Below are 19,201 nucleotides of genomic sequence, written 5' to 3' on the forward strand. Positions count from 1 at the left end.
AACAGCAAATACAACAAATCCTGAAAGAGCAACCTGAAGACTGAGACAGACTGTCTACATCCAGAGAAAACCTCACAGAAAAGGGTAATGTAGCAAAGCCATGATCTGGCAAGACCCAAGCCCTCCCCTCACCCCAGCTCACAGATGGGAGGAAGAGAAATGGAGCATGGAGGGGTTTGAAGCCCAGGACTGCTAAACACCCACCCCTGGAGATCTGCTCCAGGAGCACAAACCCACATTATGTGGTGCTCTGGAGACTAGTGGGGTTGGAAAGCAAAGACAGGCAGAATACTCAGAGAGACTGAGATTCCCGCTACTTGTGGAGAACAGGTACCCACAGCCAGCTGTTCTAGGACAAAAGAAAGGTGGGCACTTTGAAAGACTTCCCAACAGCAAGAGGGGTGCTAAAGAGGCAAGGATTACACATAGCTTGCTGCTCAGGAGTAAGGACAAATGGGCAAAATCATCCCAGCACACTCAGCACAGCAGGTTGGGAACTTTCACAAGCTTCAGGCTGTCCATCACCCTGGCTGGCAACACAGCACCAAGGCCCCCCAGTGCAATATGCAGCCTGTCAGATACACAGGCTGCCACTCCTTCCTCCCAGCTCAGATCTCTCAACACAGGGGACCCAAGGAAGACAACACTAAGACATAAAATAATTAAAACGCAAAGATCAACAACAAGGACAGAGTATTAAAAGCAGCCAGAGAGAGAAAAAAGATCACATACAAAAGAAAACTCATCAGGCTCTCATCAGACTTCTCAGCAGAACCCTTACAGGCCAGAAGGGAGTGACATGATATATTTAATGCAATGAAACAGAAGGGCCTCAAATCCAGCAAGATTATCATGTAAGAAAGTTGAGGGAATTTACCTCCCATAAACCATCAGTGTATTTTGGAGGGACTGCTGTAGATGGTAGTGCTCCTAAGGCTAAATAATTGTCACCAAAGAAAATAAAACCACAGTAAAGGAAGTAGACCAATTAATTATTCAGCAAATGCAAAATTAAATCTACTACCCCCTAAGTCAGTCATTGGATAGGCAAAGAGTACAGAATATGATACCTAAATAAAGAATGGAGGAGGAACAAAAAGGTAGAAAAAAAACAAGAACTTTTAGATTGTGTTTGTAATAGCATACTGAGTGAGTTAAGTTAGATTGTGAGATAGGAAAGAAGCTACCCTTGAACCTTTGGTAACTACAAATCTAAGCCTGCAATGGCAATAAGTACATATCTATTGATAATCATCCTAAATGTAAATGGGCTTGATGCACCAATCGAAAGACATAGAGGTCCTGAATGGATTAAAAAAATGACCCGTCTATATGATGCCTCCAAGAGACTCACTTCAAACCCAAAGACATACACAGACTAAAAGTGAAGGAATGGAAAAAGATAATTCATGCAACTAATAGAGAGAAAAAAACAGGAGTTGCAGTACTTGTATCAAACAAAATAGACTTCAAAGAAAGTAACAAGAGACAAGGGATTAAAGATGGTGGGATGAGAGGTGAGCCAAAAGCTTCCTCCTAAAACCACATATAATATGAAAATATAATTAATACAACTAATCCTGACAGAGCAACAGGAAATAGGACTGTGCCAGACTGCATATACCTGGATGAAAAAGCAGACCTCATGGAACAGGGTAACGTACCAAAGCTGTGGCCCAGCAGGACCCAGGCCCTTCCCCCACCCAGCTCACCAGTGGGAGGAAGAAAAACAGAGTGGGGAGTGAGTGGGGGCCTGTGACTGCTGAATACCTAACTCCAGAGATCTTCTCTGGGAGCACAAACCTACAGTTCATGGTGCTTTCATGATACTCTCGTGATTAGGGGATTGGAAAGCAAAGACAGGCAGAATTCTTGGAGAGACTGGAATTCAGCTGCTTGTGGAAAGCAGGGATCCATATCTGGCTGCTGTGGGACAAAAGAAAGGCAGGCAGGCTGAGAGACTTCCTAACAAGGAAGCCCTTAGCTAGAAGGCTGCTAAAGGGGAAAGGATTGCACAGAGCTTACTGCTCACAAGAAATGACAGGTAGACAAAATTGGGTGCATTCTACCCAGCAGGTTGGGAGCTTTCATGATCTTCAGGCATTCCAGCTCCCTGGCTGGCTATACAGCTCCAAGGACCCCCTCTGTGATATGTAGCCTATTGCGCCTTTCTCCTGGCCAGCCCCACCTGGCTCGCAAACCAGCAAAACTTACCCTGGCATTAGGCCAGCCAGAGGGAAGATCTTTCTACAGCAACTACAAACGCAAAGCATAGAATCTTATACCTGTGTGCTTGGCCCACTGGTTCAGGCAGTGGAGACAGGCATAGCAGCCCGGAAGCAGGAAACAGCTCTTTCTTCCCCACAGGCACCAATACCGCTCCCCTGCAACACCCGACATTGCTTCAGGGGCTAAGCAGCTCCAGAGAGTAGAGCTTCTGGACACTAGAGGGTGCCATATACAATATGAAATGCCAAAGGAACCTGGTTCAAAGTAAAATTAATACAACTCCTGAGAAAGATGACATGGACCTCATGAATCTTCTTGAAAGGGAGTTCAAAATAAAAATCCTTAACATGCTCATAGAGGTACGGAAAGATATTCAACAACTCAGGAATGAATTCCAGTCAGACATACAATCGTTGAAGAGCACAATGGAGGGTATTAAAAGCAGATTAGATACGGTGGAGGAGACGATAAATGAAATAGAAACTAGGAAGAGGAATACAGAGAAGCTGAGGCATAGAGAGAAAAAAGGATCTCCAAGAATGAAAGAATATTGAGAGAACTGTGTGACCAATCCAAAAGGAACAGTATATGCATTATAGGGGTACCAGAAGAAGAAGAGAGAGAAAAGGGGATAGAAAGTGTCTTTGAGGAGGTAATTGCTGAAAACTTCCCCAGTCTGGGGAAGGAGATAGTCTCTTACGCCATGGAGATCCACAGAACTCCCAACACAAGATACCCAAGGAGACAACACCAAGGCATATAGTAATTAAAATGGCAAAGATCAAGGATAAGGACAGACTGCTAAAAGCAGCCAGAGAGAGAAATAAGATCACACACAAAAGGAAAGCCCATCCACCTATCATCAGACCTCTCAGCAGAAACCTTACAGGCCAGAAGTGAGTGGCATGATGTATTTAATGCAGTGAAGCAGAAGAGACAAATAACAATAATTCAACACACCAAAATCTGTGGGATGCAGTGAAGGCCATGGTAAGAGGAAAGTATATTTCATACAGGCCTACCTCAGGAAAGAAGAACAATTCCATATAAGCAGTCTAAACTCACAGTTAATGAAACTAGAAAAAGAAGAACAAATGAGGCCCAAAGTCAGTAGAAGGAGGGACATAAAAAAGATTAGAGCATAAATAAATAAAATCGAGAAAAATAAAAAAATAGAATCAATGAAAGCAAGAGCTGGTTCTTTGAGAAAATTAACAAAATAGATAAACCCCTAGCCAGACTTACCAAGAAAAAAAGAGAGTCTGCACAAATAAACAGAATCAGAAATGAGAAAGAAAAAATCACTACAGACACCACAGAAATACAAAGAAGTATTATAGAATACTATGAAAAATTATATGCTAAAAAACTGGATAACCCTTCAGAAGAAATAGACAACTTTCTAGAAAAATGCAACCTTCCAAGGCTGATCCAGAAAGAAACAGAAAATCTGAACAGACCAATTACCAGCAACGAAATTGAACTGGTAATCAATAACTACCTAAGAACAAAATTCCTGGACCAGATGGCTTCACCACTAAATAGTATCAAACATTTAGTGGAGACCTAATACCCATCCTCCTTAAAGCTTTCCAAAGAGTAGAAGAGGAGGGAATACTTCCAAACTTACTCTGTGAGGCCAGCATCACTCTAAAACCAAAACCAGGCAAAGACACCACAAAAAAATGAAAATGCAGACCAATATCCCTGATGAACATAGATGCAAAAATACTCAAGAAAATAATAGCAAACGAATTCAAAAATATATCAAAAAGATCATCCATCATGACCAAGTAGGATTTCTTCCAGGGTGCAAGGATGGTACAACATTCGAAAATCCATCAACATCATCCACCTCATCAACATAAAGAAGGACAAAAACCACATGACCATTGCCATAGATACTGAAAAAGCATTTGACAAAAATCAACATCCATTCATGATAAAAACTCTCAGCAAAATGGGTATAGAGGGCAAGTACCTCAACATAATAAAGGCCATATATGACAAACCCACAGCCAACATTATACTTAACTGCAAGAAGCTGAAAGCTTTTCCTTTAAGATCAGGAACAAGACAAGGATGCCCACTCTCCCCACTTTTATTCGTCATAGAACTGGAGGTCCTAGCCATGGCAATCAGACAACACAAAGAAAAAAAAAGCATCCAGATTGGCAAGGAAGAAGTTGAACTGTCCCTGTTTTCAGATGACATGATACTGTACATAAAAAACCCAAAAGAATCCACTCCAAAACTAATAGATCTAATATCTGAATTCAGCAAAGTTACAGGATACAAAATTAATACATAGAAATCTGTGGCATTCCTATGCACTAACACTGAACTAGCAGAGAGAGAAATCAGGAAACCAATTCCATTCACACTTGTATAAAAAAGAATAAAATACCTAGGAATAAACCTAACTAAGGAAGTGAAAGATCTATACTCTGAAAACTACAAGGCAGTCATAAGAGAAATTAAAGAAGATTCCGATGAATGGAAACACATCCGTTCTCATGGACAGAAAGAATTAATATTGTCAAAATGGACATCCTGCCTAAAGCAATCTACACATTCAATGCAATTCCTATCAAAATACCAACAGCATTCTTCAATGAACTAGAGCAAATTGTTCTAAAATTCATATGGAACCACAAAAGACCCCAAATGGCCAAAGCAATCCTGAGGAGGAAGAATAAAGCAGGGGGGATTATGCTCCCCAACTTCAAGCTCTACTACAAAGCCACAGTAATCAAGACAATTTGGTACTGGCACAAGAACAGACCTATAGACCACAGACTAGAGAGCCCTGATATAAACCCAACCATATATGGTCAATTAATATATGATAAAGGAGCCATGGACATACAGTGGGGAAATGACAGCCTCTTCACCAGCTGGTGTTGGCAAAACTGAACAGCTACATGCAAGAGAATGAAACTTGATTATTATTTAACCCCATCCACAAAAGTAAACTCGAAATGGATCAAGACTTGAATGTAAGTCATGAAACCATAAAACTCTTAGAAGACAGCATAGGCAAAAATCTACTGAATATAAACATAAGCAACTTCTTCCTGAACACATCTCCTTGAGCAAGGGAAACAAAAGCAAAAATGAACTCATGGGACTACATCAAACTAAAAAGTTTATGTACAGCAAAAGATACCATCAACAGAACAAAAAGGCATCCTACAGTATGGAAAAATATATTTGTAAATGACATATCTGACATGGGGTTAACATCCAAAATATATAAAGAACTTAAATGCCTCAACACCCAAAAAGCAAATAACCTGATTTACAAATGGGCAGAGGATATGAAGAGACAGTTCTCAAAAGAAGAAATTCAGATGGCCAACAGGCACTTGGAAAGATGCTCCATATCACTAATCAGCAGGGAAATGCAAATTAAAACCACAATGAGATATTACCTCCCACCCGTTAGGATGGCCAACATCCAAAAGACCAGAAACAAGTGCTGGGGAGGATGGAGAGAAAGGGGGAATCTCCTGCACTGCTGGTGGGAATGTAATTAGTTCAACCATTCTGCAAAGCAGTATGGAGGTTCCTCAAAAAACCAAAAATAGAAATACCATTTGACGCGAGAAGTTGCAGAAAAGTCATGATTTCTGCCTCCTTTCCATTTGCTGTGGGTCACAGAACTTTGATTACTGAGCACTGCTGAAACTTGAATACTTAGGTATATTGTGCACTGATGTGATGCTTAGATTATATATGTCATGGTAGTTATATGATTTACATATAAATAAGGTGACTATGTATATTTGGCAAAACTGGAGCCAGGGTGATTTTTATCATTTTTGTCTTCATGTATGTTTCTGCTTCTGAAAATACACCAGGCCTTTAAAATGAGTACAGGAAAATAGGCTTCTTCATTCTTAAGGGAACTGTTTTTCTAGAATGCCGTGAGTATCATTCAACCTGCAAATTATGAAAAGTTGATTGATGGGTGGCCATTAAGAGAAATGATAAGAGCTGTATCAATACTACATGTACCTTTTAAATCGACTGTCACTGCTAAAAATAAAGGTAACAAATTCATTAATAAACAAGTATGCTAACAAAACTGGCATTTAAGTGCAGTCGTAATGGAAGCTTATACTGCTACTGATTTTCTTCTCCCTTAAAAGTTCATCACTCATTTTCATTTTCAAAATGTATGTTCAGCTACATTTGTACTACAAAAATGTGAAAGGATTTCTTAGAAATATTTGTTTTGTTTGTTTGTTCCTTTATTCATTTGTTCATTAATTCTTGGCCTTTGTGTTGTTATTGTTACATAAAAAAATTTTAGGGGAGACTGCAGATAATGAGCTTTTCAGATTTTATCAAAATGTGGTTATAAGGTAAATTAGGAAAGTACCTTATTTAAATTTATAGAATCTCCCATAAAAACAGTCCTCACTAACCTGTCCTATCCCATCTGCATAGTGTAAGGATGCTATAGTATCCTTGACATTAGTCTTTTAACCCCATTCTACTGACCTGGGATTCTTTAAGGCTCTGGAGTACAAATGCTTATTGAGTTCTGTATCTCACAGTAGAGCAGAATTATCTTTCAGAAAGGATCTATATTTTAGAAACCAGACTTAATTCCATGGATCCCAAAGAGTTTTTGTTTATGTGGGTTATATCTATCAATCTTTGCTGAGCTAAATTTTAAGTTTTTATGTATTAATTTATTTTGAATGATAAAAAAGCCATTGCATATTAACTGAAACAACATATTTTTCTGAAAAATAATTGTTTTCCAAAACAAAAAAAAAGTCATAGAAGAGTGGTATTGTTTTATATTTTTGTAATCTCTACTTAATAGAAGAAAGATTCTCATATCTGCTTCCGAATTAGATTTTTTGCATTATATTGTTTTGGCTGAAGTGTATGAAGAAAATCTGGCCTTATACAAAGGCACAAGGATCTTTTCAGACAGTGGTAGTTTCTTAAAGCTTAGTTGCAATGTGCAATCTAAAAACCCTACCAATGAACTTTTCATACTCTGTTCCATTCAAATCCATCAATCTGTCTTGTACTATGAATGGCTCTTTTGCCAATGCATGATTTTGTGATGACATGCATTAGTCATTTGAAATACCGGTTGCTGAATTATACAGATCTTTCAACTATGAACCATTTCATTATACAATATCAAAAAACCATGTTCATTAATAGCATCACTGATCTCACCCAGAAAGTCATTAAATGTTGGGAAGCTGCCAAGCTCATAGTATCAGATACAAGTTTTCTAAAAGTCTGATCTTCACCTGACAGCTAGAATTTTTATCTTCAAGTGACAGGCTCATCTCATTCTTTTTTGGGAAATATCTGCCAAACATCCAAGACTGAGGAAATCATTGTTTGTACGTCATTCTTTCCAGGAAAAAATGGTATACCTTGAAAAAAAAAAAAACCTAATTTGACTCACACCTCAAACTATTAAGCAAGTGTTTTTTCTCAAGTCCAGAGAATTTCAGATAAGCTTTCACAGCAACATTCATGGAACAATATATATAAAATTTTGACACAAAGAAAAAAGTTGACTGAGGAATTGTGTAATAGCCAATTTGTCCTTCAGACATAAATGTAGCAGATAGGCATTCTTAAGCATGTGCTAATTTAGAGACTACTGTGTATGGACAGAAATATGTCAAGCGTAGTGTTTATCATATATTTATTATTTGGGGATACTAGGATTTCAGGATTTTTTAAATGTTTTTCTCATAAACTTAGAACATTTCCTTCATCACAGAAAGTTCTAAAATATTGCTTATCTAGAATGATGTGGAACTAAAACTACAAAACAGGCTTTTTGGTTGTGTTCACAGTAAGTATAAGAGGTAATATACCCACAGTTTAGTGTGTACAGTATAATACTAACAGGTTATGTAGAAAAATATTTATAATCCAACTTGTTTTTGTCTTCTCTAACATCCTTGTGTGGTATAAAGAACAATAGACTAGCAGTCAGAAGTCCTAGATTCTACTGCCCTGTTTATAACTTACATACCTGTGACCTTGGGCCTTTAAGTTTCAGGTCAATAAATTAAGAAAAATAAATAACACTACTTTGACTACCACAGGATTCTTGTGAGCCTCAGATAAGTTGAAATATATGAAAATGCTTTATAAAAAATGGCGATGATGCAATGTAAGATGTTAAATCTTAGAGGATCTAAGATGAGGAAAGACTTAGATCCTCTAAGACGTTTCAAGTCTCAAACCAAATTACCAGGGTAGTTGAAACACCAACAACTTACATCATCTTGGGAGGGATCTACTATCAATAATCTATTGAGGGATGCCAGATGATTTAAATGTAGGTAAAATTTTCTAATTGTCCAAAAACAGGGAATATATATCCTGGAAACTCAAGTTCAAAAAGTTTGACTTCAAACCCTGGCAAGAGTCTAAATGGCATTGATTCAGTACAGTCATAAACATGCCAGACATTGTGATCCATACTATTTTATCCATATTTTCATATGTGTGAACAAAGTGTCCATATTTCCTTGTATCTGCCATGGCACCTACCGTAGTAGTTTTCATATGTAAGAATGCAGTAATATTGGTTGCTTTATTAGAGCAACCATCTTTTGCTTCGAGTTTACTGGTTCACAGAAATGTCAGACTATTTATTTCTGTTTTAAATATTCTTAAGAGTTGGCTCTGTGAATCAGTCTATTATCTTAGAGATTTCAAAGTTTCACCTCCTAATTATATTGTTCCCTTATTGGTAGTTAACGGAAATGAAAGCAGGTTTTCTACTTGAGGGTGTTTCTCCAAGACTCTAGAAAGATGAAAGATGGGGATACTATTAAATAAGGAGAGCTGTGCAGTATTGCTTTTGCCGCAACTATGTCTTTTTGTTTATTTATGTGAAATCTTCTCCCATACCTATGATTTTATCCAGACTTAGCATAAGCCATCATCTTTCTTCACTGATGAAAAAGAAAATGGTCTTTTGAAAATAGTGTCTTAATGGAACAATACAAATTTCTCCTGGAACACTTTCTTGGTTTTTTGATAATTTTCTTTTATAACAAGCCATAATATACTGTATGTAGCTAAGAGGACAATAATAAGTCAAATATAGATAAAATAAGGGATCTTGTAGAATTCTGAAAGTAGCGAAAGGAAATTTTATATAAGAACATATGAAATTTTATGACTCAGAGTAGCTGACATGGGACTGAGGAATGTTGATTTTAAGAGCCAGCAGGACTGTAAATACGATAGCCTTCTTAGGCTATGCCTTGCCTTAATTGAGTCTACCTCACCCTGTAAAACAACATCTGCAGTTCCCAGTGCATAGAATTCTCTTATCCATGACTTCTACTCCTACCCTCTAAAATGTATCGTTTGTTAGATGGCTTCATGAGGTTATGTCCGAATTTTGGGTTTTTTAAATAATGGACTGTTACTAATGATTAATTCCTATACAGATGTCTGATATATGCCACATCATATGCCAGATGTTTTAGATCCACCCTACCAGTCTTTACAACTATCCTAAAGGTTCAAAGAGATATGTAACTACTGGATCAGACAATCCAGAACTGGTAATCAAAGTTTCAAGAAAATAGATGATAGTCTCTAGTGCTTTAAAAACCTGCTATTTTTCAAGCATCCTTATCTTGAATGGTAAGATGTACATTTCTCTAATGCAGAGAGTCACTGCAAGTCATTGCATCAAACTAATGGTCATCATGTCTTTTAAAGAGGTGGCTTATAATTAAATATTGAAATATTTCTGACTTGAGGCAAACAAAATATAGTATGTTCATAAGAAGGTAGGTTAAGAAAGTCAATTAGAAGGAACTCTTTAATAATAATTATTATTACCATATATAACATTACATATATAATATTAAAATAAATGGTAATAAATTTATAATAAATAATAAAATAAAATATAAATAAAAAATAATAGTATTGTTACTAGAAGAGTGCATAATATATTCCTAAATAGCTATTTGCAAAAGATTCATCTAGTTTGTATTGTAAGAAATATTTCCTTTTTAAATATTTTTTATTTTCATACATTTACAAGTTTTTAAGCCATAATTTTCTGCTCTTCAGAATCAAGTTAATGAGCTCCCTGCCTTTGTTTTATTAATACTTCTAATTTTGATATTAATAGACCATAAAGAAAGACTTTGTAAAATATTAAGTATCACTATTCTTTTTTGCTGTAGCTAGAGGGCAGTATTTCCTCACCTGACTCTTGGCAGACTAGTGCTAAACCAATCAGCCATGTATAATTGCATGATTTGGAGAAAATAGTGACAGCATATATGACTGCTTTTCACTGGGTTTCAGTTTCTAACTCTAAATCAGTAAATAGCTAAAGTATCTCCAACTCACTAAGAATAATTTTATATATTTTCATATTTGTAATAAAGTATTTCATTATTTAATTGCTGTTTTTTAAATTAAAATCCAAACTAGCTTGGTATTCAAAATTATCTTATTTTGCTGTCTTTTTTGTGTGTAAGGCTTGTATTATGAAGATGTACCATATCCTAAGTAGTTATTTAATATGAAAATATCAGTTAAAATTTTAAAAGGTAGAAATATAACAAGAATAAATAACAGGAATTACAGTCTTACAGAGTTGAGTATCTATTGGTTTACCTGACTTTAATTTAGCTGGTAGGAGGTAACTTGTGCTGATGAGCACCTAAGTGGTGTTATATATTATATAAGAAAAATGTATTCACCTTGAATTAATTATGACTTAAGAATATCATTAGGATGTACTTCATTTCACTTATTTCTAATAACTTTTTTCTTAATCATTTCACTTATATCTAATAGCTTTTTTCATAATTGTTCTCAAAGTACAGCTATATAAATCAAAATTCCATCAATTTTTTTCAATACTTTCCACTATTTAATATGAAGGAGATACACACACACACACACAGCTCCCAAAGAAGGACAAAATTAACAAGTTCTTTTTTCTCAATATTTCATTTTTATGAAAAAAACTTCACAAGAAAGTATATAATCTCATTATTGTTTGGATTTTTCAATCTATCCCTTTTGGTTATCTTCATTACGTATTGCATTCTTTCTTTCAACAGATACTTGAGTGCCTATTAATGTGCCAGACATTTTCCTAGCCCTAGATACATCAAGGAAAAAAGAAAGTGGACAAAATCTCTGCCCTTGAACTAATATCTAATGGGGGATAGACAATAAAGAAGCAATGTGATATGTTAGATAGTGATAAGCACTAGAGAGAAAAAGAAACAAAAAACTAAGCTAAAGCAGAGCCATGGATGTTAAGTGCTCAGTTGAAGGAGGAATCAAATTTTTAAATAAAGTAGCCAGGAAAACTTTACAGAAAAGGCAATCTTTGAATAAGATTGAGATAAAGAGCAATCTGAGCAGAAGCAACAGCTCGTGTTGTAGGTCTGGTATGTAATCATGCCAGGGATGTTGAAGGGGCAGCTGGGAGACCAGTGTGGCTACAGCACAGTGAACCAGAAGATGAGAGTCAAGGAGGTGATTGGAGGGCCAGATTGCATAATTAGGACTTGAGCTTTTATTGTCAGTGGTGGAAAACCACAGGATGCTGTTGAGCAGAGGAGTGATATGTTCTGATCTAAACATTTTAACAAGATCATTCTGGCCCCTATAGTAAGAGAAACTCAAGGACGGGCAAGGATGGAATCTAGAAAACTAGTCAGGGGCTATTGTAATAATCTAGGCAAAAGATGATGGTGGTTTGAATCAGAAAATAAGCAGTAGAGGTACTGAGAAGTTTTCATATTTTGGATCTATTTTGAAGGTAGAAACAGCAGGACCACTGGTGACAAATATACACTGTGGAAGAAGGATTAAAGAATGAGTTCAGAATGTTTTACTTGAGCAATTGGAAGAATAGAGTTGCTCTTAACTGAGATTTGGAAGACTATCCTTGGAGGCACAGATTTTGGGAGAAATCTGGGAATCTCAGTTCGGGACATGTTATGTGTATGAGTTAAACATACAAGTGGAAACGTCAAGTAGGCATTTGGATATCCAAGTTTGAAATTTAGGGGAGAGGTCTGGGATGGAGCTATGAATTGAGAATAAGAATTGGCCATTAGATTTAACAACATGGAAATCTTTGATGACCAAGATATGAGGAGTTTTGGTGATAAGGTGGGGGCAAGAATACAACTGGAGTAGATTAAGAGAATATTTAATGAACATCTACTGCTCTCAATGCAATGTATGTTCCTTACAGACTGGAACTGTGTATGCCGTGTTCACTGCTTTATCCTAGCATAGGTCAGGCAGAGTGAATTCCCCTTTGCCTGCCTTTTGTTTTATACAGACCTCCAAAAAATTGCATGAGGCCCTCTCCCATTAGGGAGCAATCTGCTTTACTAAGTCTACTCATTCACATGTTGATCTCATCCAGAAACATCCTCAAAGACATACCCAGAATAATGTTTAACTAAATATTTGGGCATCTTGTGTCAGTCTAGTTAACACATAAAATTAATCATCATAAGAACCATTGACTCTTGTTGTGATTATTGATATGGTTGCCTTTAAATCTGTTATTTTGCTTTTTTTATCCTTGTTATCTATTCAGTTCTTTATTCTCTTTTTCCTTTTCATCTATCTTTTGATTCATTGGATATTTCTTTCTATGATTCAATTTTGTCTCCTTTGTTGGCATATTAGCTATATCTCTTTGTTGCATTTTCTTATTGGGTTCTTTCAGATTTATATAGTGGTCCTCAACCGGGGGCAATTATGCCTTCCAGGAGATTTTTGACAATGTCTGGAGACATTTTCAACGTAACTGAGCCAGTGCTGCTGGCATCTAGTGGGTAGAGACAGGGTTGCTACAAAAATCTCATACAAAAGACAACCCTCCCTCCCCCGCAGAGTTATGCAACCAAAAATGTGAATAGTGCTCAGGTTAAGAAATTCCGTTTTATATTATAATTCTTCAACTTATCACAGTCTGCTTTTAAAAAGTGTTACACCATTTCACATATAGTATAAAACTTTACAATGTATACCTCCTTTTCTCCCTCTCAACATTTGTGTTGTTGTTGTCCTACATTTTATTTCTACATGTTATAACCCCCACAATAAATTATAATTTGTGCCTTAAAGAGTCAATTATTTTTAAAGATTTTTAAAAAAATACTCTTATGTAACCTCATATTAATAATTCCTGAGTCTCGTCATTCTTTTGTGTAGACCAGATTTCCATCTGATATCATTTTCCTTCTGCCTGGAGGACTTCATCCAGCATTTCTTGTAGTATAGGACTGCTGGTGATGAATTCTTTATCTTCTGTGTGTGTGAAAGAATCTGTTTTACCTTTTGTCTTTGAAAGATACTTTTGCTGAACATACAATTCTAAGTTGACAGATTGTGGATTTTTTTATTTTTTTATTGAAGTATAGTTGAAATACAGTATGGTTTGTTTTGGGGTTTTCTTTTTTGATACTTGAAAAATGTTGCTCCACTGTCATTTGTTGTGCACTGTTTTCAACAAGAAAACATTCTTCTCACTGATGCTCTTATGTAATGTATCTTTTTCCCTCTTGACTACATGTAAGATTTTTCTGTTTACCACTGATTTTGAGACATTTCAGTATGATATACCTTGGTATACTTTTCTTCATGGTTCTTGTGCTTTGGGGTCTTGAGATTATTGGATCTCTTTAGTTTATAGTTTTCATCAAATTTGGAAAATGTTCAACTATTATTTCTTCAAATTTTTTTTTCTGTCCCCTCTCATCTTCTGTATCACTTTTGGAGTCTCGAATAACATATATATTCAGCCACCAGATGTTGCTTATTGACGTTTAGGACATGTTGGGTTTTCTTTTTCCTGTCTGTTTCATTTTGGGTACTTTCTGTTTCTATGTTTCCAAGTACACTAATCTTCTCTTCTGCAATGTCTAATCTGCTCTTAATCCCATTCAGTGTATTTCTGTCTCAAACATTGTATTTTTCATCTCTAGAATTTAGATGTGGTTCTCTTTTTTGTCTGCTATGTCTTTACTTAACTTGAACATCATTCCTTAGTCTTTTGAACATATGGGAAACATATAAAAAGTATTTTAACTTCCTTTCCTGCTGTTATAAATATTAATATCAGTTCTGTGTTCATTTTGATTAAATGACTTTTCTCCTCATGAGGATCATTTTTTTTTCCTGCTACTTTGCACTACTGGTATTTTTTACTGGGTTCCAGTCATTGTGAATTTTACTTTGCTGGATGTTGGATGTTTTATATTCTTGTAAATAGTTTGGAGCTTTGTTTGGGGATGCAGCTAAGTAACCGTGAAACAATTTGGTCCTTTCAAGTCTTGCTTTTAAGGGTTATTAACTGAGGCAGGGCACCATAATTTGGGAGCATAATTTTATGCCTTTTGAGTACTCTACCCAATGCCTTGATTATTACAGAGTTTTGTTTTATTTTCTTCATTCTGGCTAATGGTAAGATTACCTATTCCCAGCTTTGTATGAGCCTGCCAAGTTTTCCCCCTGACCCTGTAAAGTGGTTCCTTCCCCACTTTGTGTAGTTTACTCATACGCATGCCTTCTGTATGTGGGGAAAAAGGATTGTTAGCTTGTGGCTGAAATAATTCAGATAAAATTTCTAATGACAAACAACTGGCTTTGATCAGAAGGGGAGAGAATAATGTAATTTATGTCATGTCCTTGAAAGAAAGAACAGTTGAATAATAGTGATGAAACTAATTTCTACTAACTTTATTTTTTAATTTAAGTTAGGCTGAAGAGTTCAGACTTTGTTATATTTTATTGTATCCTACCATTCATACCCTTTACAATAAAGTCATAAACCTCTGTACTTTTCAGTTTTCCCATTTGTAATGTCACTTGAAAGAACTGTGTGTCAGTGTATATAAATGATGATCTTGTGGAAAGCAGTGGGCTTTATTTCATATACAGTACCTAGATTTTAATGTATCATATAATTATATTTAGGATTCTTGGCTGGCATTTTGGTTGCATACATACTCAGTTGTGTGCAGTGTAAAGGCATATGCAGCTGTCTTCATAAAATCATAATTGACAAGTGCTCAAAGAATATTTAATCCTATAGGTAGTACAACAATCTACCTATAGACAGTACAAAAATGTTTCTCAAAAAAATAGCCTTCATTGTTGCAGAAAGTAAAATAAGAGCTTTTCTTGGATTTTTCAACAAATTATTACTGATTTTTAATACTTGCTATTTTAAAAAAGACAAAGGAGACTTTACTCTATTTTTAGAAATTAAGAATGATTTCTCACTTCCAAAATCTCACAAATTGAAAGTATGTGTGTGTGTGTATTATTTCATTCCTAGACAGAAAACTTAGGAAAAGAAATTTGTCACTAAGCTAAAGAATCAAATTATTTCATTTTTATATCTCATTGCTTTTTATGTTATGAAACTTCCTATTAATTTAGAAAGTGGTAACAGAAGCCATATGCTTCAATACCTTTTTATGAGACATTTTGAACATTTTCAAATATCTCATCAATTCTAAAAATATAATGGTAATTCAACACTGATGAGGACTGTTTAACTCTCAGGAATATTTTTGTACAAGCTGAAAAGTACACCCTTGAAATTAGCATGCTGGATTGTGTTTGGATTATGTGTTGTCCTGAATGTATCTTTTGATGAAATGAAGACATTCTGTGGAATAATCCTTGGCAAAAAGGTCATCTGTAATATTTATAATGTATTATTCAATAGAGTATTTATGATAATAATTATAGTTATCTACATTCTTTTTTTATTTTAATCAGTGGAGTAGCCAAAACATAGAACTTTTTTACCATTCAGTTTATTGGTAATCATTTAATTAATCTCTTTTATTTCTTCTTTATCCATTCCCTATACTCCTTTTCTACTCATAGCTGTATGCCATCCCTTGGTTTCTCACCATGTTTACTCGTAAGTATCATTCTTCCCCAGTATATAATAGTTACAGTAATATTAAGCAAGTTTAATTATATAAGTGTGCTTACATAATTCTAATGGAATTGGGTAGGAAAAAATTTCAGTTGTTCTGACTGCTAAATGTCAAAAAGAGTATTGTATAGAATAAAAACCTATCTCACATGTCTCTTCCCTGTCTTGAAAAATAAATTAGCTAATATTTATGTAATGTTTTGGAAGACAACTTTTACAACCAAGTCAGACTTAATTTTTAGAGACTCTCTAATAACTAATACTTTTGTTATTTCCTAAACGAAAATTCTTCTAGAAATGAAATAGAATGTGTAAATTGTATTACTTTCACAATTGTGTGAATGTGTAGTACTTAATCAGTTATTACAGATACTAATACAGTGGAAACCCTGGTTAAATATGTACATATGATAAATGGAATATCATATTTGAGGTAGATCTGTATGCATTGCCCCTGCAATATATCTCTAGTATTGTTAAGTATAAAAATGAAACTTGCAAAGTATAGAAAATTGCTAATTGGATTTTTATGGAAATTTAAAAAGTGAATTTAATAATTATTTTATATTAATTTTACTTTTTAAATTAAAAAATTTAATTTCAGAATGAATAATAGAAAGTAAAAATAGTGACTCTAAAGCAATGCTAAAGTTCATCTATCTAAATAAACTTGTTAGAATATTATAATTGGAAAATTCTAGGAAGAAATATAATAAATGGAACAACTATACCAAGATTAATATTGGAACATAGAAAATGTCATCTGTTTGATCAATCTGATTATCAGTTTATTAAGATGCCTATAGGAGCAATAAATCTACAAACCAAATAAACATTTTATAAAAACAGTGTAGTAGTATTTGTTTTTAAATAGTTTTGACCATAAGGTAATTGTCATATGTGTGGTAAGGAAGCTTGTTACTGTCTTAATTTTTTTTACTTTTTATATTTTAGTTTATTTGTATATCATTATTTTATAGATGTGTTTCCACTGCACAAAATTTTCCACCTGTGGGATACCTTACTACTTGGGAATTCCTCTTTTCCCTTCTGTATTGGTGTAGCAATTCTTCAGCAGCTACGGGACCGGCTTTTGGCTAATGGCTTTAATGAGTGCATTCTTCTCTTCTCTGATTTACCAGGTACCAGTATAAATAAGTGGAATCATTAGTGGAATTTAATTATAAGATAATGAGACATTCTTTCAGTAGACTGCAAGAATAATCATACAGGCTTACAGAATGTCTTCTGCTTGAGCCTTATCGTTCCTCTCTGGATACTCTACCTTGGAGGCTGCCTCTTCCTCTGACTAGTATTGTAGATACAAAACTGGGTCATACTATCTCACTAGTGGTTTATTCTCATCTCAGTAATACCATCAAAATGGTAAAAGAGCTGGAGGCAGTGATGTATGTGCTTTTTTGCTTAGGACAGGCCTGTGTATCTTGAGCTGACAGAGTAAATAAAGGCTACTTCGGAAGATGTTTGAGAATCTGTGTTTATACAAAGACATAATTCACAAGGAACTTTGCTGTCTCCTATCCATAGCTGCTTGCTAACAATTTGACAATTTGAGGAAAGGTAACACTGTTGGGAGGACAAATCACACTCCAGGAAAATTTCACTTCATTCAATGCAGAATAGTAAATTAAGCTATATTCTGTATTCACAATTGAGGATCTTGTAACTCTAGGAGTTCAGTGCTTAAGGTAGAAATACAGAATGCAGCTATGGTCTAAGCTTGGATGCTGTAGTTGAAAAGATAAAAGTAATGTGGTTACCTAGGATATAACAATCTTTGGAATTAAAAAACTAAACTATATTTTTGCAGAAACCAAAATGTTTCAGGTAGGAAAATTCCACTTTATTCAAATAGCATTTCTTTGTCTACAAACCTTTCTGTTGAGTTTATCACTGTTGTCCATATTTTTAGGCAGGCACAAGTGACTAGTGATAATAAATACATTTCAAATATCTGAGATAAATTTACCTAAAAAACAAAGAAAGAAAGGTACTTTAAGATTATGTATTTATTAAGCACTCTCCACAGAAATAAGAAACCTTCTGTGTTTTCAGTGGATGATCTGTATCTGGGACTCCACCATCTCTTTGTCATTAGAAATCTTCATCCTTTTGGGAAAATAATGACAAAAATGCTTGAATTTACTTAAAACTTCTCTTTCTCCCTTCCTCCCACCTGAATTGAAAGTATCAGCATCAGCTTCCTAACTTACCAAACTTAAATTATTTCCTACATGAACAAATAGTAGGTTAGTTCTTATTTTTCTCTAGGAGATTCTTTATGACAAGTTATCTATCTTTTTTTTTCCTTTTGGTGTTAAACAGTAACAAAGAAGCTGGTTTCACAAACCAGAAATACTGTCTGTACTCTGCAGATGTTTTCCTGTCATTCTCAACTTGCCAAAGTAAACAGAGGATGACTGATTAGATTAAAAGAATTTTTCTGGTCAGTTCTAAAAAGAATACTAAGAATGCTGATTATGCATTTGAAACCAAATTTAGTGACTTCCAATTTCATACATAAATACTCCAGTTAAAAACTGGAGACAGTCTGTTTTTCTGTTTTTGTGTGAAATTATCTGTTTCATATTGTATAGGCAGATTAGTGGTAACTTTGCTTGTCCATTAAAATAAAATTATTATTTCTGGAATCAAAGTAAGGATATTTGTTTGTTAGAACTGATTCATTGAAAAGTAAACTCTACTTACTTTTGAAATTAGGATACCTGCTGTTGATGTGAATTACCTTGATCCTCAGTGCTATCATTTTGGCTCATCACTTTATCACTATATATAATTCCTGCTGGGGAAGAAAAAAATTTATAAGAAAAATGTGACTTAAAAAAAAGAACTAATGGGTTTAAATGCAAACTTTGCCCTTAAGTACACCTGTGCTTTGTTTTATTTTTAATCAAACTGCACTTATTTGGGATATGTCTACTAAATAGATCTAAAGAGATGTCTTTTTACATCATG

At 34.9% G+C, this 19,201-nt stretch overlaps 1 protein-coding gene across 6 annotated transcripts in view; it reads left to right on the forward strand.

The window, feature by feature from the left end:
- The window catches only part of TBCK (TBC1 domain containing kinase), a 197,001-nt gene that overhangs the window by 99,824 nt on the left and 77,976 nt on the right, over positions 1–19,201 (forward strand). For all 6 annotated transcript variants that reach the window (XM_073237202.1, XM_073237205.1, XM_073237204.1 and 3 more), the window contains 2 exons: positions 16,150–16,186; positions 17,185–17,346. In XM_073237202.1, the coding sequence (XP_073093303.1) occupies positions 16,150–16,186; positions 17,185–17,346 (199 nt within the window). The remainder of the gene's footprint in view (positions 1–16,149; positions 16,187–17,184; positions 17,347–19,201) is intronic.

The sequence above is a fragment of the Manis javanica genome, chromosome 5 (genome assembly GCF_040802235.1).
Source record: "Manis javanica isolate MJ-LG chromosome 5, MJ_LKY, whole genome shotgun sequence".
In the NCBI taxonomy this organism is placed as follows: Eukaryota; Metazoa; Chordata; class Mammalia; order Pholidota; family Manidae; genus Manis; species Manis javanica.